The sequence below is a fragment of the Pagrus pagrus genome (assembly GCF_965226575.1).
Source record: "Pagrus pagrus genome assembly, chromosome: 7".
In the NCBI taxonomy this organism is placed as follows: domain Eukaryota; kingdom Metazoa; phylum Chordata; class Actinopteri; order Spariformes; family Sparidae; genus Pagrus; species Pagrus pagrus.
This window is the reverse complement of record NC_140191.1, coordinates 27,366,080-27,391,396: the sequence shown is the minus strand read 5'-3', so window position 1 is coordinate 27,391,396 and position 25,317 is coordinate 27,366,080. Positions and strand designations below refer to the sequence as shown.

The 25,317-nt window shown below is 41.6% G+C and overlaps 3 protein-coding genes across 4 annotated transcripts; 2 read left to right on the top strand and 1 right to left on the bottom strand.

Moving 5' to 3' along the window:
* Positions 1-1,200: 1,200 nt before the first annotated feature.
* drc9 (dynein regulatory complex subunit 9) lies at positions 1,201-4,149 on the top strand. Of its 2 annotated transcripts, none has more exons than XM_084356576.1 (10): positions 1,201-1,335; positions 1,698-1,827; positions 2,049-2,080; positions 2,160-2,282; positions 2,499-2,583; positions 2,737-2,886; positions 3,140-3,214; positions 3,435-3,566; positions 3,673-3,762; positions 3,859-4,149. In XM_084356576.1, exons 2-10 carry the CDS (start codon positions 1,699-1,701, stop codon positions 3,973-3,975), a joined length of 933 nt encoding a protein of 310 aa, XP_084212702.1. In that variant the 5' UTR covers positions 1,201-1,335; position 1,698; the 3' UTR covers positions 3,976-4,149. The 2 variants fall into 2 exon arrangements, with proteins under 2 accessions (XP_084212702.1, XP_084212701.1); XM_084356575.1 differs by having other exon boundaries at positions 2,046-2,080.
* A 1,055-nt stretch (positions 4,150-5,204) lies between these two features.
* LOC311259431 (uncharacterized protein) lies at positions 5,205-7,504 on the bottom strand. Its single transcript, XM_084356577.1, has 5 exons — positions 7,394-7,504; positions 6,497-6,638; positions 6,233-6,271; positions 5,630-5,779; positions 5,205-5,456 (listed from the first exon to the last, which is right to left on the bottom strand). The coding sequence occupies exons 1-5, from the start codon at positions 7,481-7,483 to the stop codon at positions 5,272-5,274; spliced, it is 606 nt and encodes a 201-aa protein (XP_084212703.1). The 5' UTR covers positions 7,484-7,504; the 3' UTR covers positions 5,205-5,271.
* A 2,169-nt stretch (positions 7,505-9,673) lies between these two features.
* rnf144b (ring finger protein 144B) lies at positions 9,674-25,296 on the top strand. The gene is made up of 8 exons (XM_084357775.1): positions 9,674-9,953; positions 14,822-15,094; positions 16,386-16,490; positions 17,723-17,783; positions 19,753-19,966; positions 21,298-21,442; positions 21,629-21,718; positions 24,145-25,296. Exons 2-8 carry the CDS (start codon positions 14,918-14,920, stop codon positions 24,310-24,312), a joined length of 960 nt encoding a protein of 319 aa, XP_084213901.1. The 5' UTR covers positions 9,674-9,953; positions 14,822-14,917; the 3' UTR covers positions 24,313-25,296.
* The last annotated feature ends 21 nt before the right edge of the window (positions 25,297-25,317 follow it).

Here is a 25,317-nt window from a genome sequence, read left to right as displayed (position 1 = left end):
GTACTTTGATACAACGTATTCAGCACATTCATATTCATGAGAAAAAGTCACATAATTCTGAAATTGTCATATTCTGAAGACGTAAACAAAAAGGAATTAGTGTAACTAGAATTCAATCACATTTTTTAATTGTGGTAATCAGTGCTGTTCATAGTTACTTATTTTTTCGAATCTGATAATGTAATTCTCATTACATGTTACTACCCAACCCTGCCAGTTGATACGCTGGGGTTGACATAACAAAGCTGCCTGGTGAACCACACTGGACTGGATCTGGGGTTCCAGCTTGTAGAACCTGAGCCAGAGATGTTCCTCACTGTCACAATGTCTGCTCCTCTGTCCCTCTCTTCAACCTCACCAGTGGCACTGTGTTGTGGAGATAGGTCTGGCTATGCAGGACTACCACATCTCAATCTTTCCTATGCCCCTTCAGAATTATTCTTTACCTGTCCACCAGATGTCCCCAGACGTTTCTACTTCCATTTGTGATCCTGCCTCTGTCTCCCTCCCAGATCATTTCCAAAGGTTTAATCTACCATGTTTGGGAACTGCCAAAACTCTATGAATGCATGTTTTTGTTGAAAGTGTGTTTTAAACTTCTATTGATTAATTATTCAAATATTTTAAATATGTCAAAATGTTTTCTTTAACCTCATACACCTCACCACTCAGTGATAATGATGTTTTCTTTGGCCCTGAGTCCAGGCATTTTATTAGTTACTCTTGAAAATAAGATACACAGAAATGTGTTGGTTTACTAAGGAAGGACTGAGGAATGAATCAGGAAGGACCTGATAATTAATGAATCGTTAAAGATTAATGCCTGAATACCTGTGAGTGGAAGTCTGTAGTAGATAATGATGAGTAACTACAGAACACACTGGGAGAGTTTTAGTTATTAATCATTAGGTAACGATTAGTTCATTAATAACTGGGTGTGATGATTAAGTCGTTATTTTATATTAGCCTCACTACTATAATTAGCTTGAGAGCTCATTTTGCATCCATGGTGAGTCCATATTAAGATTAAAATCATTCAGTGCGTTTGTTCTGGGTACTTCGCCTGGTCGTCTTGTTGTACAAACAGCGTATGCAAATGGGAAACAAGGTAAACATGGGATCAGTCGTTACTATAATGAACAGATTGTAAAAGTACAGTGTCACCCGTTGCGGGGGGGGGGCGGCGGTGCCCTAATGTGTTACCATGGTGACGTGTAAACGGTCAAACTGTCGGCTATCGTCAGCTAGCTGTGCTTGAGAAAATAATGTTGTTTCTCTTGAATGATAAACTAATATTCACCCAGAGTGAGCGGGGCTGTTACGGAGAGAACTGAAGTAAGTGACTGTCACCTGTTACAGCTCATATTGTCTCTTCCCATGGAACTTAAAGTCAGCTAGCACCGTGATACAGTGGACTATTAGGGGGGCGGACTTCATAGCTACACCAGACACCATTGTAAATATCTCTTAGTTTGATGTAACGGTGCCTGTCAACGACATTACATGCTTTGTACTAAATAACACATCTATTAATCGCCTTTTGGTAAATTCGGCATATTAATGAGCTACTGAAATCTCACATTTCCCAACAGCACCATGCAGCACCGACCTGAATAAATGTTTATCCACCGAGCTTATGATTAACCGCACTTATCTGTGTGAAACAAAATGTCGGTAATGTCCTACACTCTCCACAGGATGTCTTTATCCCAGTGTCAGAGTCTCACACTGGCCGCTGTACTGGAGGACTGTTCGGATCAGCTGGACATACTGGGACACACTCTGACAGTGCAGAGCATCAGGGAGCGAGGGGCTGCAGCAGCACAGGTGAGCTTCACTGTTTACAACCTGTTCACAGTCCAGAGGAACATCTGTCACACAGCTGTCTGCTGCTTTGGTCTCATGATGCTCATCATCCTCCCATAAATAATTGTATTTTTGTGTGTAACATAAATGAGCTACAGCCTCTTCTCCATCGCATGATTTCTTTCTCGTGTGTGTGCGTGTGTGTGTGTGTGTGTGTGTGTGTGTGTGTGTGTGCTAAGCAGAAAGCCAGGCTAACCAAGCTGAGAAGAGACTGGTGAGTTGTGCAGACAAAATCACATTGTGCCGCATCAACATTTTTTCTGATTAATTTCGTCCCATGTCCCTCTCTGCAGTCAGTACATCTCACAGCAACTCTCCAAGCTGCGTGTGGAACTGAAGGAGAAGCAGAGTTTCAGTTCTCTGCAGCAGACGGTGGAAGAACAGGAGCAGAGGGAGAGGGCTGAGAACATGAGAAGGTTTATCACTGCACCGTTTGAAAACTATTATACTGATCAGAATTGTCATGAGATTGCGCGACTACAGATCTTGTCGACACATTGTGGTGGGATTTCTGAGAGCAGAGGAGTGTTGCATTAGGGAGGAAAGAAAAGGGTGGAAAGAGGTGACAGTAAAGGGCGAAAGAAAGGAGGATGTATGTTTTAAATCACAAATGTGAGTGTCTCTCCACCCAGAGAGGCGAAGAGACAGCTGGAGCAGAGAAAACAAAGTCTACAGAGGCAAAATGAGGAGCTGCAACAGAAAACTAAGAAACTACAGGTGAGAGACGATCCAAAAACCAATACTGTGTGCATGAATATCTGTTAGGGGAGAGTGAGAATGTCTTCGTTTGGGTGAACTGACCCTTTGTTTGAGAATAAAATCAAACATGTGAATGCAGTGCTTCAGAACTTTGAATTCTACCCCCGTCAGGACATGTACCAACTTGCCAATATCCTGGAGAACCAGTCATTTAAGATTATCCACAGGAAAAAGTTTGTGGAGAAAAACAATGAGCTGCAGCTCCAGCAGAAACAAAAAGAGTGTGCCCAGGCTGAGAAGCTGCTGCAGGACCAGGTGGAGGTGGGTCCATTTATTCAAGTCCATTCTACAGAAACAGATGTTTTCAAACTGACGGAGGTCAGAGCGCAGACATGACCTCCACTCTGCTGTCTGTTCTTTTCCTGTACAGAATCAGAGGACATTTACCACGCCCCTCTCTCGCATGATCGAAAATATGCTGTTTACTAGTGTTCTTACATTTTTCTCAGACTTCTACAGTGACATAGTTCAATGGTGTCCAAATCACGTCCTCTGTTATCTCCTCGTCTTTCAGCTGCTGCACTGTCAGCTGAAGGAGGAGACGAGAGTTCATGAGGAGTCAGAGAAATTCCTGCAAAATCACCATGAGGTTGGTACAGCAACATTACTATTAACTTTAACTTGACAACAAATATTATGAACAGGTTTAGTATAAATCCAGCTCCTGTGTCCTGTAGATATGGACTCAGTGCCACTAGAGGTCAGAGCCACATAATAGAGTAGTAAAGTGAATTTTTTCCGCTAATTTTATCATTTTTACTATCTGTCAAGTGCTGCAGCAGCTAATCTAGTTTCTGCTGTTGATCCAGGAGTTGCAGCGGCAGCTGCAGCAGTGGCAGCAGGACACAAAGCAGATGCAGCAGGAGAAGGAGCAGCAGCTCAACACTGTGGGCTGCAAAAAAACAGTGAATTTGGACCGACTGATGGAGACGAAGAGGAGGGTGAGCAGTTCTAGTGCTGAACATGACTCAGTGAATATCCGCAAATGTTGAACAGGACGCACAGTCACTATTAGATGAACATTAATGAATTGTGAATTGTGTTCAGATTAGGGAGATGGAGCAGGTGGTGTTAGAAGACAGGGAGGAGCAGGAGATACTGCGCCAACAGCAGGCAGAGGCCAGAACTGCCACCAAGGTAACAACATTCAGTCACGTCTCAGATCAGATCAATCGGTCTGGTTATTTGGTGTACTGATTCCTAATTCTGATTCTGTAAACTTTGACCCTGCAGCTGCAGGCCTGGTGGAGAGGCTGCATGGTCCGTCGGGGCCTCGGAAGTTTTAAAAAAGCAGAGGAAGACAAGAAAGGCAAGAAGAAGAAGGAAGGAAAGAAGAAGAAAAAGAAATGAGTTTACTCCTTGGAGACATTGAAATAATCACATAAATCAATCACAAAGAGTCTTTTAATTCCTGATCAAAATCTCTGTATTTTTTCTTTGTTCTTTCATTAAAAATGTAAAAACATTTTTTTGCAATTTCAAACGTACAGTGTATAACAAAATAAAATACATTACATACAATTATTAATTTCAGAAGATTAAGAAAAGTAGAACATTGTGTGAAGGTAACATGGAGCATATCTGTATCATATCATACTGTATGTAAACGCATGAGCAGACAAAATAGTAGCACCTTGATTCAAAGTCCTCTTATTCCATATTTTATGTACAGGTTGACCTGAGTAAAAAAAATATTTAATAAAATTAAAAACAAGAAACAAAATTCCAAGAAATCAACTTGACTTCCTGCAACAAACACTACTAAGTAGTCTACTGTTAATGACCATAGGCCATACATTTGAACATATGTCAACGCCTTTATCATGACATGATAAGGATTTCAGTCACAGTCAAACAGCAGTTCAATACTGCTTGTTCCTGCAATCACAATATACAAATCACAAGCTGATGAACTGAATTATACAGCAACACATCTTTCGCAACAAATTACATGAGTCAGCATATCAGACCACTAGACATCAGAAGTAGAGAAAGATCAAAAGATCATAGATGAGTCAGTCTGAAGTCACACCAATGAGGGAAATTAATGCAGTAAAATAATCCCAACTTTATGTCCTCACATCTGACAGAGGAGCAGAAGGCCCAACATTGCAACACAGGAAGTAAAAGAATTATTTTCAGGATAAGGTTTGAGAGCTGACGTTTGTTTGTGCGTACTGACTTGGAGAACTGTGATGATGAGCGATGGTTATGTTTTTAAACCAGTGCTGAGACCTGGTTTGAGTCACGTCAAACCCAAAACCATAGCCAAAACTGCTATGGCAGTCAAAGGTCAAAGTAACAGAGCTGAAACAATGACTTAATTATTTGCAGTAATTGATTTATCATTTTAGGTAATTATTTCCCATCAAAAATGGCAAAAATGATCTGGTTCCAGCTCTGTTAGATGTAGCCCTAAAGATAATTTTGACAGAGTTAAAGAGACTGAGACAGGTCTATAAACAACTATATTATATAGGTCTATATAACAACTTTGAGTCAGAACAGAGGATGAGGCAAATCCGAAAGCTGAAAAAAGTGGTCTGGAGACTAAAATTGTGAGACATCACACTGTTGTTATCATCCCAAAGATGCCAGGTTCGTGTGAGTGAGTAGTGTGAGTGTCAGCTCTGTGTGTCCAAAGCCTCACACTTCCTCTGCTTCTGTCGAGTGGCTCTGGTCAGCGTGCATGTAGTTGTTGTCTCCAATGATGACGTAGTTGAGATGGGAACTTTGGATGATGATGCTTGGAGGCTCAGCTGATGGCAGGGGAGGAGGAGTGATCTGTGCTGCCCCCTGCTGTCCACAGCTGTAGCTGCACCTGGCCTGATCTGTATCACATGAACAAATGACATGTTTTCATCTCTCATCATTGCAGCTCAAGTGCTGTAAACTACAATTAATTTGCAAGTAATGCAACACAGTGTAGTATAAATTGCAACTTAAAGTGCTTTATATTTCTGGAAATGTTCTATAAAATAATGTATGTTTGGCTGTTACCAACCGTGCATGTGGAACCGAGATTCAGTCATCAGAGGCTGACTTTCTGCCATCACGGATGGGTAGGTGTCGTTGCCAATGACGCAGTCGATCAAGGTTGAGTTGCTGATGTTCACTATTAAAATGGTCGACGGCGGACTCCGGATTGCCAGTGCTTATGAGTGGGCGAGACAGAGAAAGGGGAAAAGGGAAGAGAATATGAGAAAGGGAAGTTGTCGTTCCAGAGTGATGTAAGAGAAATGTGTCACTATCTCTAAGTTCCTCAGAGTTCCACTGAATATATGGAAACAGCTTGAAAAGTCGCAGCAAAGAAAGTGTTTGGGTCAGCGCAAATGTGCTGCTAACTAAATGTATTAATATTAATTTACTTGGTTGACAGATTTTGTTTGAGTCATCCTTATTCATAATGATGGAAAAGGCACCGGCATCATTTAAGAACTCAGTGATTCAATTGTTAACTTGTTACAATCAAATAAATGAATAAGAATTGGGAAAAACCCTAACCCTAACCCTGGAAATTTTGCTTGGGATGCAAGAAAAATAAGACCAACAATGCATTAAAGAAAAAGATTTGGGGAAAGAATAGAGACACTGAACATAGACTTACCTTGTGCCGTGTTATCATCCATAGTTTGTTGATTTCGAGCTTTAAAGACAAAAAGAGATGTGAAGTTACATTTTTTGCTCATTATAAATTGTCTTTTGGCATCTATGTTTCAAGTTGATTTGACAATATCAGAGCAGATAAAGTGTAATTTGTCATGTTTCTAAGAAATAAAGATAGACTGTAACAGACTCTACTGGATCATGACATGAAAATCCAATATTCAGGTTGTTATCATTCTATAATATTAGAACATTTGAATCTTACCTGGGCAACATGTGACCTTTTCATACAGCAGGGTGTCTAAGGGGCAGCAGAACAGCTGACAGGCTCTTAAGTAGCTCTTCTGCGCCATCCTGTGCACCACCTGGATGATTCTCTCCATGCTGGTAGCCTTACACCTGATCACCTACAGGAGAAACACAGGCAAGGGTCCTGTTATGTCACACAATGCCATCATTTCACTTCTTTTTTTCTTTTCTTTTCTTTTTTTCACAAACAACAGCTCACATCGCAGTACCACAGCCCGGCTCGGGTTTTAGGTCACATGCTCTTCTCTGTGGATGGAAACTTTATTATGTCAGTGGGAAGAAAAAACGTAAACCGCAACTGCCGGTATCCGGAAGTGGTGAAGGTTTTTTATAAATCACAAAACCAAATTAGTATTAGACTATTGGGATTAATATTAATCTGTTTTAGAAAAAAAAAAAAAAAAAAAGAACCGTGCATATTCTATAGTATTAACAAGACGACGGACAGGTGTTCCCATTAAGGCACGTTTAAAGTCTCACTTCAGGGGCTTTTCCAGAATATTAACCATTTAAAAACTAAATATATTCTCTCTCTCTTTATTTTTGTTAAATGACATTTGAAAATGATGAAATTCTGCCACTTAGAGCAGCCTATACACACACAGGGCTGTTTCACTGTACAGTGTCATTGTACAGCGGCTATACTGTAGTTCTCAGTTGTAGCTGTTGGGCTAACTCTGCCCAGGTGTCTGTCTGACAGGCTGACCTCAGGCACTTACAGGTACTTTGATTTACACCAACTCTGAACTCCAATTGTTCTAGAAATAACTCCCACCAACGAGTCGAAGCACTTGGCAGGAAGTTAACAGGCTAGTAGAATAATATATATATATATAAATAAAAAAAGACCCACCTGACTGAGCGTTGATCCCTCTTTCATTTTAGTTAACTGGCTGTTATCATCCCTTAATGGACTCAGAGACAGAGGGTCCGAGTTGTGCATCGTTCATGTAGCAGTGGTACTATATTGTTCAGAGGGACCAACACAGACTGATATAGCCTACAGAATTTCTACGGAGAAGTCCCCGCCAGAGTGGCGCATGCGCACTTTAACTTGGACTTTCCATACGGTTGAAGATAGAAGAAAACATGTGAGAGTGTTTACTGGATCTCTTCCTGATGCGGGTAATCTAAACACCGAGCATGTGCCGAGAGCTGATTGGCCCCATGACGTTATTGCGTGACACTTGCGGATCTACATCCCTTCAAGTGTGTGCCTGCAGTCAGTAAGATATAAAGTCACCGACACAATAGTGATATTGCAACCTCTCAATATTGAATTATGCCACAGGCCGATGTAAATGTTCCTTACTTTGCATAAACAGGCGACTTGTCTTTGCCCCGCTGCCGTGTCTCACCTATTCTGCCCTGATGCATTCACTGCACCTCGTAAACTATTCATTCCAAACGCAGCAGCCTTAAAATACTCAATTTTAAGTTAGTATTCATAAAACATGTGGATACAAGCAAAACTAGCACGGTGGTACATGTTGTTACACCTAGATATATATGATGGCTTTGACCTGTTTTGCACTGAAGCAGCGGAACAAACAGGAGGAAATGATGCAACAGGAATGCAGGCTGGTTTTCGTGCTGCACAGGCATGAGCAATCCACACAGCCTGCTTCAAAATGATGAAATCTTTAAAATGCCATACTTTTGTAGGAAATGAAATAATGCAAAGTGTCAGTACATGGTGAGAAAAACAGGACTATCCCCTTCAGAGGTAAACTGAAAAAGTGAAAGTCTGTTCTGTTTGTCAATTATAATCATTATAGGAGTTTGTGGGGAAACTTCAACCAACTTTATTCACCACTGAATTTGTATAAGAAGAGAAATAGTCTTAGTTGGTCAAAACTCTACCAAAGCGTGTAGTATAGAAACAAATTTGTGAGGCCACAGTATCTAAAGTGCAAATGAAAGTAACCAATCAGATACACACAGGCCTGCATATCAGCCAATGGGGCATACACACATGGATGAGTTCGGTAAGCATTGGCCACGGTCTTCCAGAGCAGTCATAGTACTGAGCTGGTAGAGGGGCAAGGTGTTTCCCTCATGATGAATATGGGTGACACCTTATATGGACATTGAATAAGAGAAGTGCAACTATGGTGACGCACTATCTGCTATAAAATATGTTGTTTCCCAAAATGAGCGTCTTAAGTGAAGTGTACAATGAAAACAAAATGCCACGTACTCTTTGGACGTGCCAAAGAAACACAAGCTGAGATAAAAAAGAGAACCAGCAGCTTAATAGATATTAAACAAACAATAAAAGGGATTAGAATATACTTAAGAACTTACAAACATCAATATAATAATAATAATAATAATAATAATAATAATAATAATAACAATAATAAGGGATTAATTGAAAAGTCCTAATTCACGCCTCCTGAAAATAAACCATGGATATGGTCCAACGTCAAGAATGAATTTTAAATCTCACCTTACCAGAATTTTTCATAATGTAATGTATTCAATATATTCAGTATTCCTTCAGTTTTACAGTACTTACTGTATAAATTGTGTTTCCCATTATGAAGGTTCAAGGTCTATACATGACTGGGAATATAACTCAAGGGGAGAAATGAAAGTATTTATCTGTGAATTGTTGTTGGTCTAAAGTAGTCTAAGTAGTCAAATCGGAATACATTGAGTTGAAAGCGCTATATAATACTTTATTACTTTAATACTGCAAAAATTATTCAGCTCAGTTCAGTTGTAGAAAAGTAAACCTCATCATTTTTTGTTACAAAAAAAAGAAAAAGAAAATGGGTCATAGGCTTTCATTAGCAAGCTAGCTGTGTAACATCTTCAGATCTATGTGAGAACTTGTGTGATGCCAAAAGTTTTAATTTAGTGATTTGTGAAAAATACTTCCTCTTAAAATCCTTAAGAAGATCTGCTTTCCCCATCTTTTCCTTTATCCTTTTAATTACCTTGCTATTCACTGACGTATTAAGTTATATTTTCCACTTTGTAGTATTGTCAGCTTTGGGCCTCCGCACCTTTCACTTGTTCCTGAGCAGTTCATGGTGCGACTTCCATTTCTCCGACTGTGCCTGAAAGCAGCATGAATATAGTGAAATAACCGGCAGGAGCAGTCAAGAGTGGAGCTCAGCGCAGAGCAGCCTCTGCTTCCTGGATGGAAACAACACGCAGGAGCTGAGCAGACACACTGACACAGGCCAGACAGGAGCGAGCAGGACGCTTCAACATGTTTTTAGGTTCTTCTTTAAGCGCGGTTCGTGTCTGAGAAAAGCGGTACCGGGTCGGCAGAGGACTTAGGCGTTGACAGCAGAGGTTATTACAACAGCAGACTGTCTCAACACATGTGTCAGTGTAAGAGCACTGCGGCTGTGGATCTGGACTCAGGCAGCTCCTACACCCAGTGGTCCACAGGCAAGGTAGGTGCCCCCCCCACCCTCTCTCTCCTCTGCCCTTCTGGCTTTTTGTCTGCATCACATAGACCCAACAAACGTGTGGACCTTACGAAATATTACACCGTGAATGCGTCAGAATTTCAGTTGTGACCTATCCGTGAATGCAACCTTGAGGGGTGGGATGCAGATGTGTCAGATTTCATGTGTGGTCTGCTTGCAGGCACTGTGACAGATAAGATAATACACTGTTATTAGTCATGACAAATACCACACTCACCTCAGGATAGTGTTTCACAGCACACTGTCAGGATACAACTCTGGGAATAATACACCTTTAAGTGACAGCAATATGAGTCAATATCCACCACACTGATCCTGGTTAAACTGATGTGCACTAGATGAAGGTTTGCATATTCCCACCCCATCATTTTCCTCATGTGTTTCAACTTTATGCGCTCCTGTCTTAGGCTCCACACACAGGTTACTGGGCCAGGGACCCAGAGAGACGGACAGGGAGTGATTGCAGCTGTATCAATGATGCCATATAAATGCTGCCACACACTCCCCGAGCACACAGTCCCAGCTGCCTGCCTCCCAACACAGTGGCAGTCTGTGTAAAAGCAGCGGCAGTTTTTTACCGGGCAGATCTGGTTTTTCCGTTTCTGCCTCTCTGGTCAACAATGATGCTTTGATCCCCCCGTGGCTGGAATGCCATCTAGACCTTAATCCGCCGGGGACTGCTAATCACTGAATGGCCGGCTCCACACCTAAAAGAAACTGTTAGCACACAAGGGCGTTTTTGATTAATGAACAGCTCGAACAGAGGAGGCTCGAGTTTGAATGTGAACTTCTCAGCTCTAATTGCTTGCTCAGGGGCTGCGACTGCAGCGGTCGAGCAGGTTTTCGAAAGCTGATACTGACAATGATGTATTTCCTGGCAAGCCTTGGGCCGTCAGCAGTTTGTATTGACATTTGGTTATTGAAATTTGGACACATCTGCAAACATTCAGGGAGGAAATGCATCTGAAAGAGTGTTCAGACAATGGTTTGGCCCTCAAACTCATATAAAACTTCAGTCCGTTCACTGTATGTCATTAGAATCTGACCACCATGTCTTATACAGTTTATTAAAGGCACAGATATAATTATGAGGCATCACACTTCCTCATATCTATGACAAAAGATGGAACAACACTGTTTTATCTGTTCCTAAGACAAAAAGACTTCCACCAGTCTCATGTATTGACAGAAATTACCCACGTAATCTCAAGTTCCTCTAAACTTTGAAGATGTTTACGAATTAAAGGCTTCACATTGTTATTGAATACACACTGGAGTTTCCGTGCAGCAGAGCCGGCTGATTAGAGACCTGTTATTTTCCCATGTGGGACCGTGGGGCTGCTTACGCCTGGGCAGGACAGGCCGAGAGTTTTGTGGGATGATGACTGCAGCCGGCTCAGCTGGCAGTGCAGGAGGATACACCGTGACAGTGCAGAAACACCAACACACACAGCTACACAAGCCTCACTATCAGTGATCTGAATGTATGTCGTCGCTGATCGATAGCACATTATAAGAGAGCGCTCGCTGAAATTTAGGACAGCTGCGGTGGTGGTGGCTGTATTGACTGAGCTGCTCAAAAGTTCCCTGCCAACTTTTAACAGCCTGCTGAAATAGAGAGCCTTGTGAGCGGGATAATGTGTGATTTCAACAGCCGCTCAGGCTGCAGAGTGTGTTTTTAACGCCACCGTTTCCTGTGTGACCCTGTTCTGTGGCCAACCACTGTTATCTACGGGATTAATCACAAATCCCAGATTATGGGGTTATTATTTCTCATGCTTTTTGGGATTGGACAGAACCAAAGGGATGCTTTTTGGGTTTCATGCTGCCCCAGAATGTGGAACTAGTGCATGATGTCTGATACTCAAAGGTGAAAGTCGCAGCTTGATGCTGTGTTCGCCAGAGTTTTGTGTATTATACATTTTTAGTATTTTTTTAACCATGATAGTTGGTCCCCCACTTTGGTCCTGACCCAGAACAAACTCAACAACGATTGCCTGGTTTGGCATAAAGATATGTACAGACATTCATGGTCCCAGGGTGATGAATCCTGATGACTTTGTGATTCCCTGACTTTTCCTTTAGCACCACCACGAGGTTTACATTCGTGGCTTAAAGGTACAGTGTGTAGGATCTGGTGTCATCTGAACTAACTTGTCTCACTCACCCCTACGGTGGTGACTAAATACGTGTCAAGCCCTCTCTAGAGCCAGTGTTTGGTTTGTCTGCTCTGGATCATTTTAATAACTCTGGTGATCTTCTGACATTTCATAGCCTCAGCTGTCTTTAAGTGGTTATAGACAAATGTTGGCTTGGTAACATGCTGAGTGCCTAACAGGGAACACTGGAACTATTATCTGGTCAAAACGGTAATCTGTCCGGTACTCTGGTTTATGACCAAATACCTGCAAAATTATTGACATTCCCATCAGCCTCAGCTGTACTTTGTGTTTAGTGTTAATTGGCAAATGAAGGGATCTTAACGCGCTAAACTAAAATGAACACTGTGAACATTATATCTCATTAACATCAGCATTTATGTGTTATCATTGCGAACATGTTGGTATGATGATGATAGCTTTTAGCTCAATGCACCTCTGTGCCTCGATTTAAGACAGCCTCAGAGCTGCTTGCTGTAAACTTGAGTGAAATGAGTTATTCCACACAAAAACTTACATTTGACTTATTTTACTTTAGTTTTGTGCCTGTAGGGGACAGTCGACTTTCTTAAATGTGTTAAGAGATGCACAAAAATTAAGATCCAGGGTTATTTTTCAAATATTAAACTGTGTTCGTATGTTGTGGTGATAACATCCTCAAGTTGTCTGCCTGTACTGAATGTGTTGCTCATCAGTGTTGCATAGTTTTCACAACTCATGCATGCTTGCAACACGTTACATTTGTAACTAGCTAATGTAGATTTGAGAGCACAGTCTTGTATATACAGACTGTGTGGCTGTAGCGTTTGACCCTCCAAGAGTCAGTGCGCAATTACATGGACCTCCTCAAAATGTCCTCGTCCTATTGGCCAATACTCAGATCGGAGTTAATTATATACTAAATCAGGGTTATAAAGTACTCCAGTCAATCAAATTCAGTAATTATATTGGTGTAGGGGAAGTAAATATGAAGTGCTTTGATAAGGATCAGTGATCTCTGGAAGCAGTATCAGCTGATCACTGATCAAAGGGACGTTTCTTCACTTTATCATCACCTATAGTTGTTAGTTATTGATGACATAGTAAGTGTAAAATTTCCATTAACATGTTGAGGAAATTAATAATCATATTTATTTTGTATTGATTCAAGAAAGGTTTAAAACAAAATGAGAGAAAAGAGAATAAAGTAAAAAGTAAATAATAAATCTTAGTCTCAGTTTTTGTGCCCTGAAACCACGACTCCACCACCTTTTTAAGATTGATCAAATGTACACAGATGCAAAGTGTAACTCCAGCCTCAAAGTACTTTACAAACTGTACTCAGCACTTCAGTACATTTAAAGTTGTGTTGTGTTGTCACATTAAACTGCAGTTCACTGTTTAACACTTCATGTTCCTCTGAACAGAAACTCTCAGTCCTGCTGTGTGTGTTTAGCTCCGCTCTAAGTTGTAAGCTCGGTCAGCTGTGAGCTCTGCCTGCTGCTAGCTCTCATGCTGCAGGGCTTGAAACAAACGGCATTGCATGGTCCTCCCCACTCGGGACGACAGAAGTTGTACTACATTACAGGGTCATAGGGGAAGATGCCCCCATTACAAGTTGTAATTTGTTATGAGGTAATTACCCTCTAAAATTCTTTACTTAAGCATACTTCTTGTGTATATATTTATATTGAAATAATATATCTTTTAAGATTTACCCTACTTACCAACAAGGACACGAAAACGCCGGCTGATATCCATTAAGTTTTAATAAGATCTAATATCATTATAACTGTATACACTATCTTGCCTAGAATTAATCTAAAAACAGTTGCTTGACTAAAATATTAAACCGTTAAAAACAGTTTAATGCTGTTTTTAACGGTGTTGCAACTTTAGCTCGCACTGTTCCAATTAAGACTGAAGCTGGGTAGCTTCATGTGTAACATCGGACAGCATCCACTTTCGGTTTAATTCCTCGTCACTCTAAAAAGAGTGAAAAGTAAAAAAGTTATAATGATAGCGCCTCTCCTCTGAATTGTTCAAATTTTTTCATAATCTGAGCATCAGAAACAAAAAAAACATTCTCAGAAATGTAGCCCGTCTGCATTATCCTGATCATCCTCTCATCTCAGGAAGTTTTCAGAACCATTCATTTATTTGAGTGAACTTCCTTATCCAGCCTTCAGCTCTGTAATTCTGCTTAATGGTTGCATTACATGTTAAACAAAACAGCTCTTGCCAAGTACCTACTTACCTACTTACCTCCACGAGTTATTTACCATGTTTCTAAACGATCAATTGTTGCTGTCAGAATGATTAAGGAGCGGGTCAATAACTGTAGGCCCAGTAAACACAGACCTTGGGATGTGGCCTCAAAAATGACACCCATTTATGGAGAAATAACCAGCATGATGAGAAATCTATAATACTGCAGTAATTCCACATAATTATATTTTACTTCATGAGCCACACAGCTCTAAACGGTGACTAATACGTCTCTCGGGTAACAAGACAATGACAGTGTGTTGCTTCAGGGATAGGTGAAGTAATCACAGCTGGTCTGCCAGTTACCAGAACAGATGACAGGTTTCCAGAAACAGGGTGCAGTGTTGTCAGAAGACTTGACAGTTACAGAGAGGGAAGGAAGTGCTACACCTACACTGAAGAGATTAACGTTGTTTCTGCTTTCAGGAACATGGAGGCTGCAGCTCCTCTCAGTCCCCAGCAGAAGGGCTAGGAGCAGCCTGATTCCGCCTTCCTTCCCTTCCCTGCATACCTCGCCCCACCATGGCCAGCAGGAGTCCCACCCTGAGCCGGGAAGCTGGGGATTCGGTGCCGGGGACCCCCGAGGCCGGCACCAATCCAGAGCCGGGGCCTGAGGTCTTCTGCAAGCTGTGCCTCAGCGAGCAGCCGTCTGCAGCCTCCAGGGAACTGCAGAGCTGCGACTGTGTCTTCTGTACAGTGGTAAGAGAAGACGAACATACATTTACAGGAGATGATGCTCACATCCAAGTGTTTTTTGATCGGGGACACCCCGCAGGACACATTAGCTGCCATGGAAGTCAAACCTTTGTTATTGAGTAGGGAGCCACCAGTCTATATTTAGATTTTCTAGAAAATGTAAGTGTCCTTTATACTCATATTGCTCATGGCTTTACTCACTTTCTGTAGGCGGTGAAGATTGCACAAAAGTGATCCAACAGCAAAGTTTTCTTTGGGTAATTTAGGCAAATCTCCAACGTTTAAATGACTTGGAATGGGATGCTCCTTTTATTGCAGCACCACTTCCTCCTTTAGGATCTTAAAATAGATCCTTTTCTGGGTACATCTTGCATATGACAGCTTCAGTGAAATAGAGTGGTTTCAACACAGGATTGGCCTCACATTAACGTTCTTTGTCTCGTCCTTGGAAATATTTGTGATTTATCAGAGCAGTTTAACTCTTTGTCAGTCCTTTTACGAGCGTGCTGCCACGAGAATACAGAGCTGTATTATTTATAACAAAAGTACAGAGTTGTACTACTACTCTGTTCTTGTCTATTACACGCCTGCCTGGCCTATCGAACTGAGATGATGGTATCATGTCCTGACACACAAAGGTTGTTAGAGGGTGGCAGGTGTTAATCTCTGTCCGGGCTAGCTAAGTTGTCAGTGTATTGCACGCACAAGGTCACGCAGATAAAACACACACACATGCACAGAGTCACGGGGGAAGAAGCAGGGAAATGAATACAGTAAACCCTGCTTATCAGTTGGACTTCATTTTTATTAAGCTGAAATATCTCCTCCACTCTGGTTCAAGAGCTCAGACAGCGTTGGGATGAACAGTACATCGTGCTTTATGAGAAAGCACATGATAAGCGCTAGTCAAACCCTGAAATCACGTGCCACACTTCCACCATAGTTTTGTTTTTCCGTCTTCCAGAGAAAAGTGACAATTAAATTTGTTTCTCTTTTCTGTTCCTCAAAACTGTCTGCCTTTGCGTAATGTGTACACAGTTCCTCCTGCCCTTCCATATGACTTGACGTGTGAATGCTGATATGAACTCATGTTTGTTTGACATTCAGCCTGCCATGTTTGCACAACAGCTGATTTTCCTTTGCTTTTTCTCCATTTGTCATGTGTCATGTTTCTATACGTTGTTTGTTCTGTATTATTGAAGGTAACTAGTACTATATTATAAATGATGGCACAATTCTCCCTGTTCCATTCAATATCCAGACTAATGGTGCTGGTGTTGTTTCTCCCTCTCAGTGTCTGCAGCAGTATGTTCAGCTGGCCATCATGGAGGGTGGGGGGGCCCCCATCACTTGCCCAGATATGGCCTGCCAAAAGACTGGAGTGCTACTGGACTCTGAGGTATGCCCTGCTTAAAACCAATGATATGTAGGTCATGAGTGAAACCTTAAAAGACTCTTCAGAGGCCATAACGTATAAAAATAACGCTGATGCACAAACTGAACTAAAACCATGTGCAGGTAAACTGTTATTTTGGAATATTCATTGAATTTCTAGGTTGCTGGCTACACCGGTGTGTTTACAGCTCACAGGGCTGCAAGCAGATGTGTGAAGAAATCTAAAGTTGGATTGTCACCCTTGTGGTTTTTTACATTATGTGGTCTGGATTAATCATGATGAAGTGTTGTGAAAATGCTGTGTATCCAGTCTTAATGACATTTCTGAGGAAATTCTTGTTGGGAAGAATACAGTGAGGTCATGCCAGGTCTCAGACAGAAAGTGAAACTGAGCTGTCACACATCGTAAAGACCACACAGTTATCGTAGAAGAACTTTACCAGCACAAACAAATGGAAATTCTGCTCCTCAGCTCCTCATTTGTATCAATACGACTGCATTCAGACACTTATTGTAAGAAAAGCCTCTTTAGCTGGTGCTCATTGGCCTTCCATTTCAATTAAAACTGATTTGATTGTAGGATCTCTATCCCCTATTATCCAGTAGTGAATTAGGGCAGATGTTAAGACATGGAAACAGTATTACTGTGGGGGGATAACATGCACAGTAAGTAGTATTAATACTAATTCAAGTCTGTCTTTAGTCTTAAAAGATTTGAGTAAGAAATATGTTTTTTCTAGAGCTTGCCAGCTTGTTTTAGCATTAGCTACGATAAGCTAATAGTGGTCTAGCCAACTTTTCCAGGATCTTTCTCATGGATTGTATGCAGATGACATCTCGCAGCCTTTACTGCAACTTGAAAATGGCATTTTAGTTGTTGTATAAATAAAATATGGAAATACTGGCAGTCTTTTCTGTCATTAAAATGTTTTGTTTTTTTTGTGACCTGACTGTTATTAACTCATTAGTTTTTTATAGTTGTGTGTTTTTCTGTCTGTAGCTTAGGAGCTAAAACTAGATTAGACAACAATCGTATATAATCTTCTATTACATATTGACAATTAAACTTGAAAATTGTGACTCTTGAATATGGAATCAGCTTTTTAGCAACCACACAAAATGTGTATCGTGACCCTCACATATTACCTTGACCTCCACACTTCTTGCATGCACTAATAACTAAGAGTTAAATGTCATAAAACGTGACCTAGCCCCCCCTGTTCTTTGTGATTGCAGATAGCCACCTTAGCCCCAGAAGATCAGGTGGAGCTGTATGAACGTCTGAAGTTTGAGAGAGGTAGGTATTGTTGCATTAGCATGCTGGTGACTGGTGTCAGGCAGTGGGCTATTTCAGGTTGCACTTCAGCTGGTGGCATTACACTAAGCAGCCCCACGGCGTGCTGAGCTTCACATGCCTGGGATATTGTGTGGCCATGTGCCCTGTTTTCTCTCCTGCTCTGGTCCAGTCTAACCCTGGGGGTTACTGAAATTGTGGCTTTAATACCTTCAGTTAAACCAAACCTCAGCGGCAGGAAATTCGATAACAAATGCTTCGAGAGGTCCATGTGACTATTCTGTAAAATTGGAAGTAATGAGCGTTTCAGTGCTAATAAATTGTGTGACCTATTTGTAACTGATTGCACCATAATGCTGGTGAAGGCACTGCCTTGCAGCGGAGGCCTGAGAGCAGAAAGGGTTCTGTTGACATTTACAAATTGCAAACTTAGGTTAGTTTGCCTTGTAGCTATATTGGTCTTTTCCAGTTGCACAGTAACAATACGCTGTGAAGCCAATAATAGTTATCGTTTACTCTGGCCATAAATCACAGGACTCGTAGTACTGGAAGTATAAAGAAGTGCAAAGTACAGGCTGTTTTGCAACAATGTTTGTCATCTGTTATGATTCACGATGAAAGTATGAGCTGGTGCAGCACATCATGAAAGCTCCAGTTTATGTTGAGGTTGTGAAACAGATTTATTTTTTGTGTGTTACATTCGAATGTTTATCCTTCAGAGCGTATAAACAAGAATGTTCTTTGCCTTCACAGATAACCATTTAGGAATTAGAACAATGTGTTTGTGAGATGTTTTTAGCCATAATAACTTTTTTTCCGCACCTTTTTCAACCTTCATCATCTGTTCAAAGACACGACATTTCCCATCAACCGCAGCTTTGTTATTTTTTTGTATACTTTATCAATCCCTCATGGGCAGTCACGCAGTTGTTGTTTTACAGACAGAGTTGAACTGACCTCACGCTCCACACTGACTGGTCTGTGCTGGATTTGAACAGGCCCCCCTTCAGTTCCCCAGCCAGGCTCCTGCCTCCCCCACTAAACTGTGTGCTTAGCGCTAATTTGCAAACGTCAGCATGCTAACACTTTAAATTAAGATCATGAACCTGGTAAACATTAGCATGTTAACACTGTCATTGTGAGCATGTTAGCATTAGTTATTGTCGGTACAGCCTTACAGAGACACTGGAGTCGCTTTTTTCAGTAGTTTTAGCTTCTTTATTAGGTTTTCTGTTTAAGTACGGTGCTATTAGTACTGAGTCTGATGCTAAGTGTGCAGTAAGGTGTTGTAAGATGACATTTATCTTGAACATTAACTTATTTTACAAAGGTTTATGTGGGTAATAGACATGGTTAGTCAGTATACTGTATATAATGTGTATATATACTGGTGTGTCTCTAATTTTGTGTAGCTATGGGACTGTTGTATTAACAGGTTGGCGGAGTGACAAGCTTCTGTAAGACAATGAAGTGCAGTGTTTGTTGTTGTTTAATTGTTGGCAGTCATTCAAGTGCACTGGAAGAAGCTGCCCCGGTGTTCTTACTTTAACCTCGTCCCTGAAGTTGTTTCAGCGCATGGAGTTGAGATCTAATGCTAACATCTAACATTACAGGAGTCTTTGTGGGCTGCATGTTTTCATTGTCAGTTAATCTGTTGACTTGGGTTTATCGACCACAAAACTCAAAGATGTTCAGTGATTAAAAACTGAAAACATGTCACATATGACAAGCTGGAAGCAGTAAATGTTTAGTTTGAGAAATTACCTAATTAATTACCACAATTTTTTGACTAATGGCTTCAGCATGTATTCTGTTTATCCCAAACCATGCAGCAACATAAAAAGCACATTTTCTTGAGCTACCTCCAGGTCAGATTAGGAGAATGACTGATGGCAAAACACGCATTTATTTGTGTATAGAACACCTCAGCTCCTTGATGTCTGCTCCACACCTTCTTCTTTTCTCTCTACAGGAGTGAAGTTGGACCCCAGTAAAGCCTGGTGCCCGGTGCTTGATTGCCAGGCGGTGTGCAGCTTGCAGCCGAGCACCGAGGGCCAGCCCACCGCTGTGCCGTGTCTGACCTGTCACGCCGTCTTCTGCTCTGGGTGCAGAGGGCCGTGGCAGGACGGCCATACCTGCCCTGAGCGCCAGCCCATGATGTCACCCTCACCCGCTCATGAAAGCAGGTCAGTCAGCCGCCCACTGACTGCAGCCACACAGTCTGAGCTGTGCTTTGAGAATGATACTGTGCTGAAAGCAGGATGAGTGTGTTCGTCCAGACAAGACCTGTTACTGCTGGAAACAAACTGCTGACTTAATCACGATGGAATTAATGGGTTATTTTCACTGTTCAGTTTAAAATGTAAACGTGCAGACAAATTCCTATTTTTTAAAATGTTGCATTTCCATTAAATATAAAAAAGACCTGCCAGCTATTGAGTTGACTATACAAGTGATGCGTAGTTCCTCCTCTCCCAGCAGAGGCCCTGAGTTGAATGTAAACATTACTTCAGGATTAATAGCTTGGTGTTCCTCAGCAGTGCCCTCTGTGTCGTCCCTGTTGTACAGCTACATTACTGTGCTGCTCCGAGCTGTGGCTCTGCCAGACTGACTGATGTCATTGGGGAGTCACTGACTTATATTGGAATTCCATTGTCTCCGTGCCAAAGGGAGGAGGAGGGCGGGCAACGAGCCAGTTAGTTCACTGTACAGAAGGAGCCCGTGCACTGCAGTGAAGCGGTGGTCTCTGCAGTGTGCTGTGCAGGATGGAGCAGGCATGGGGACAGTCAATTTTCAGTCTGAACTTGAGAACGTGATATAACTTTGCCTGCAGGGTTCGTCATCAAACACAATCTTGTCGTACCCGAGCTGTAGCCGGTGTTTTGGAAATACTGTGGTCTGTCCACCTTACAAGTTTCTGACTTCATTTTATCTACCCACATACATCATGATCTAATTAAACTAGGCTGATAATTATACTGAAATGTGTACTGAAACATTTGATTACTCAGTCTGACATCAGATCATGTTATTTGCTGTTTGGGAGAGATTTTTCTGAATCTATCAGCAGCAGGTGACACTTTTTGGACACAGAAGCAGTACCAGATGCTGTTTTTCACATCTATCAAAAAGGATGCTGATTTTAAAAATCGTAATTTCTCGAAAAATTATGTTTTTTTTAAACTTTAACATTAAACATTTTCGGGTTAACACCCAAAATAATTGTACGAACTTGAAAATGAGCATAATATGGGACCTTTATTGTTGTAGAAGGTAAACTTAACATTAACTCAGTGTTGCTAATAGTAGCTATGGCCCTGCATCGTACTTACAGAACACTTCCCTCGTCCTTCTGAATCCCAAAATAATTAACCCAGTTGTAAGCGAGCACTGACCCTTAACTCTGCTGCTACATAAAGATCTCGCACTCTGCCTGGAGACTCTTGAGGCCTGCATGGCTTCATACAATAAGCCCCTTGTTACTCCATACCTGATATTTCTCCTGTGTTTCCCTCAGGGCCCGCTCTGACAGCGACTCTGACATGCCCATCAAGCAGTGTCCTATGTGTGGTATCTACATCGAGAGGAACCAGGGCTGTGCACAGATGCTGTGTAAGAGCTGCAAACACACCTTCTGCTGGTACTGTCTGCAGAACCTGGATGTGAGTCTCCCCTGCGACCCACCTCGCACATGTGAACTATACTGCCTAGCCACCTGTTCAGATCTATCTATACTTTTTATAGCCACGTTCCCAACATATTAACCTATCTTTAACTTGTCTCTGAATGTTCTTTGGAATCTCTGCATGCAGATTTCATGACTTAACATGTGTGTTTTTTAATTGCAGGGTGATATATTCCTGCGGCATTATGATAAGGGACCGTGCAGAAACAAGCTGGGACACTCCAGGGCTTCAGTTATGTGGAACAGGACGCAGGTGAGGCCACTTGGCAGACAGCAGAGCAGACACACAGTATTCATTTCGGGTTTGTGGTGACGTTGTCATTGTCTGAATGGATTAGCCGGAGAGCCACTCATCTGTGGGTTGTCGGTTATTACATGCATGGGTTTGATTTTAGTAAAACTGTGCCATCACTCTACCAGGATTGGACTGTAAAGATTTTGGACTCCATCCCAGCTGCTGCACTGTTTGGCTGTCAGTTCAGTTAGTCCCTGTTGAAAAACTCTGCAGTGAAGACATTACAGGAGCCCACGCAGGACAGTAAAACCTCCAGTGTGGCAGGTTTCACTTTGTTGAACATTTTAACAAAAGTCGAAACAGTTTGTCGGCTTTGTTCTGTTCATCAGCTGCTACATTTATTGCTGAATTTCTCTTTTAAGACCCATAAAGTCTGTTAGCTCCTTGTTGTTTTCCACCAGTGTACCCAAACTGTCCTTTATCAGACATTAAGCTGAACTAATCCCAGCACTAATCTCAAATTCCTGCCCTGCGATGACGTCGCACGTTCAACAAAATGATTCAATCAGCCAACAAACCTACTTCCTCTCCACTTCTCCTGCTCTGATGCCATTATCACATGATTAGTATCAAGTTTGCAGTGAGCCTCCTGAGTGCGTCTTGGTGTGTTTACACTGCTACAAGTCTACAGAGTTGAAGTGCAACAGCGCAGTGCCTTGCAAAACAACTCATGACTGACTTGGTTACACCCTTGCCTAACAGGTCCTATAAGTTTTATGATCTGCTCGTCACAAATTCCTCTGCCACTGTAGCTCCCTCTCAGCTGCCTCCGAACCCGACCAGAGTGACAGTACCTTTTAAGTTATACTGTAAACAACATTTGTATTGAATGCTTTCTAAATTTAGACTTCGATAGATGACCATACTAACTATTGATGTACACTACATGGCCAAAAACAGTCACACGTTACACCAATGTGGGACTGTTGAGCAACTCACTTCCCCGACCAGAGCCATTTAATATGCTGCTACAACAGTGAGCCATCAGCCAAAAGAGCATTATTGACTTTGGATACCAGTGTTGGGTGATAAGGCTCACAGTTGACATTCCAGTTCATCCCACAGGTGTTGGATGAGGTCAGGGCTCTGTACAAGTCAAATTCTTCCACACCTAACATGGAGAAACATGTTGTATGTGCATGGTGCCGTCGTCAAGTTAAAAGAGGATAGGGCCAAACTCAAACTGTTGCTACTATTGTCTGAGATATTACTGTATTATATGTAGCATTAAGATTTCTTCTGACTGCAGCTACAAAACAGCTGAAGATGAAACGTACACATAAAATATATGGACAGGGTGTCTGTCCACATTGTCTATGTAATGTCAAACTAAATGATTCATAGTACTGGAAGTGATGTAAATTGTCAAATGAATAGTCGTATCTTGTAATGAGAACATGGTCAAGGTAGACTGGATGATTCAAGAGTATAACTACATTACCCATAAACCCACAGTGCCATATCATATCAACAGTATCCCACTTGTGTGATATGTTCATATATCATTGATATGTTTCAGCTAGAAGCTTTAGATCCATTTATACTTTTTGCCATAAAGCAATGCCTCCAAACACTATAGACCATCACATTCCAGCAATGATTTAGCTTTGCATCTATTTCCTATAATTATTTAAAACCAACTGCTGAATACCCTGAAAGGTAAAAAGGAGGCACATACTACATAAGTCTACAGCAACACCCTGCTCTGATGAAGGCTGCTATGCCAAAACTGAAACTGAGAGTAGTTAACTTTTTCATGAAGATGTGTATGTGTGCTACTTTTTCAACAGTCTGAATATTTGACATTGGTTTAGCACCACAAACAAAATACTGGAAAGAACTGGGATCCTTTCAAAAATAGAATTATTCAATGCCATTTATTGGCAGTATCTCCTTTTTATATGATTCTAGTCAGTCGGGTCGTCCTTCAATCTAACATCTTTACTAGATTACTAACACTGACACGTTATCGCCTGATAAAGTCAGTGTGGCTGATGTGTTAGCTTGCACATCCTGCAGACACAGAGCAACATTAGCATTCTTTTTTTTTTAGTTTTTTTCTGTCAATCTTGTAAATGTGCAATATCCACTCTGCTTTTAGCTCTGTTTTTCTCAGCTTTTCAGCTGCTAAATGCTCCACTATGTTCATCAGATAGGTGCTAACTTTGTCTGTTGACTGTTTAGTGCAGGGTCGGTAGTGTGCAGTAGGTTTATATCAGAAGATTGAACCAAAACACAAAAAACAAGTGTTCATCCCTAAAATCCAAACAATGAGCTAAAAGATACTAAAAACGCTAAAAGGTGTGGCTCTCACATTACATACTCATTCCATCCACTGTTAATACTGATTAATGCAGCTTTAAAAATGCTACGCTGTCCTTCAGGTGGTGGGTATCCTGGTGGGGGTCAGCATCATCGTGCTGGTGACCTCTCCGCTCCTCCTGCTGGCCTCGCCCTGCATCCTGTGCTGCGTCTGTAAGCCCTGCAGTGGGAAGAAGAAGAAGAAGAAGAGGAAGAAGGACCTCAGCCAGCCAGACTCCTCCACATCATAGCAGCTCCCCCTCTCATCAGCCCAGCCCAGGATCACTCCACTAACCTCATGAGGGCCAAGGAAACCGAGGGAGTGCAAGTGGAAAAGATAAAAGTTGTGGAACAATGGAGTACATTTTCATGACTCAACAGACTGGAAGCCTTGCCAGTGGTTCAGTAAAGTCATCTGGATCAACTAGTGTGGATTTTCATTTTAAAACTCTGTGAGAGAGCTGCTCAAAAATAACTCTTGGAGTATAAAAGACTGAACTTTCTATGGCGGAAGTGTAAATATGAGGAGAATGAATGTAAGCAACTTACCAACAGTAGTTGTTTTCAGATGCACAACAGGTACGGAGAACGGAGAAGGCGGCGGCTGTGAGAGTTTTCCTGGACAGGGCTTTTATTATGGCCCACCTCTCTGTCACACACACACACACACACACACACATACACAAACATACACACACACAAACACAATTCAGAGTGCAACGCCACCCTCATGTGCCAAACGTCATGATGCCAAACCAGAGGTGTTAGGTGCTCAAGTGCCTCACTCTACAGTGCCTGGTGCTTGGTTGTATTTCTTTTGCCTTCCATTCTATCTCTATCTTATGCAAAGATTTTAGCGTTATGAAAATGGACAACCGTCAGGATTACGCAGGGTTGTAAATCCCTTAACAATGCAAAACATTCATTCACGATGGGAGAAGGCAAACGGCGTCGTGTGTGCACTGCATATTCTGTACTGCTAAAAAATATGATAGGGCTTCAGTGGTGCACAGAGAACTCTTCTTCTGCTAATGTTTGTTGTTTCCACCTGGCATATGTTCTAGACCAAAGGCTCTAATGGATAATGTGTACTTTTCTAAAGTGTGTGAATATGTATTTATGGGTTCAGTGTGTATGGTATCCTGTTATGATTTCTACGTTTCTGTTGATGTTTCTGCATCAGATATTTTATAAAAGCGCCATTGTATTGGAAAATAAACATGCATCAGATGGTACTGTGTTTGCTGGTGACATTT

Coding starts and splice junctions, on each gene's coding strand:
- drc9 (XM_084356575.1), top strand. CDS start 1,699: ATGTCTTTATCCCAGTGTCAGAGTCTCACACTGGCCGCTGTACTGGAG. Junction 1,828..2,045: donor GAGGGGCTGCAGCAGCACAG/GTGAGCTTCACT, acceptor GTGTGTGCTAAG/CAGAAAGCCAGGCTAACCAA. Junction 3,763..3,858: donor AGGCCAGAACTGCCACCAAG/GTAACAACATTC, acceptor TTGACCCTGCAG/CTGCAGGCCTGGTGGAGAGG.
- rnf144b (XM_084357775.1), top strand. CDS start 14,918: ATGGCCAGCAGGAGTCCCACCCTGAGCCGGGAAGCTGGGGATTCGGTG. Junction 16,491..17,722: donor GAGTGCTACTGGACTCTGAG/GTATGCCCTGCT, acceptor TTGTGATTGCAG/ATAGCCACCTTAGCCCCAGA. Junction 19,967..21,297: donor TCACCCGCTCATGAAAGCAG/GTCAGTCAGCCG, acceptor TGTTTCCCTCAG/GGCCCGCTCTGACAGCGACT.
- LOC311259431 (XM_084356577.1), bottom strand. CDS start 7,483: ATGCACAACTCGGACCCTCTGTCTCTGAGTCCATTAAGGGATGATAAC. Junction 5,780..6,232: donor GGATGATAACACGGCACAAG/GTAAGTCTATGT, acceptor CCCACTCATAAG/CACTGGCAATCCGGAGTCCG. Junction 5,457..5,629: donor ATCTCGGTTCCACATGCACG/GTTGGTAACAGC, acceptor CATGTGATACAG/ATCAGGCCAGGTGCAGCTAC.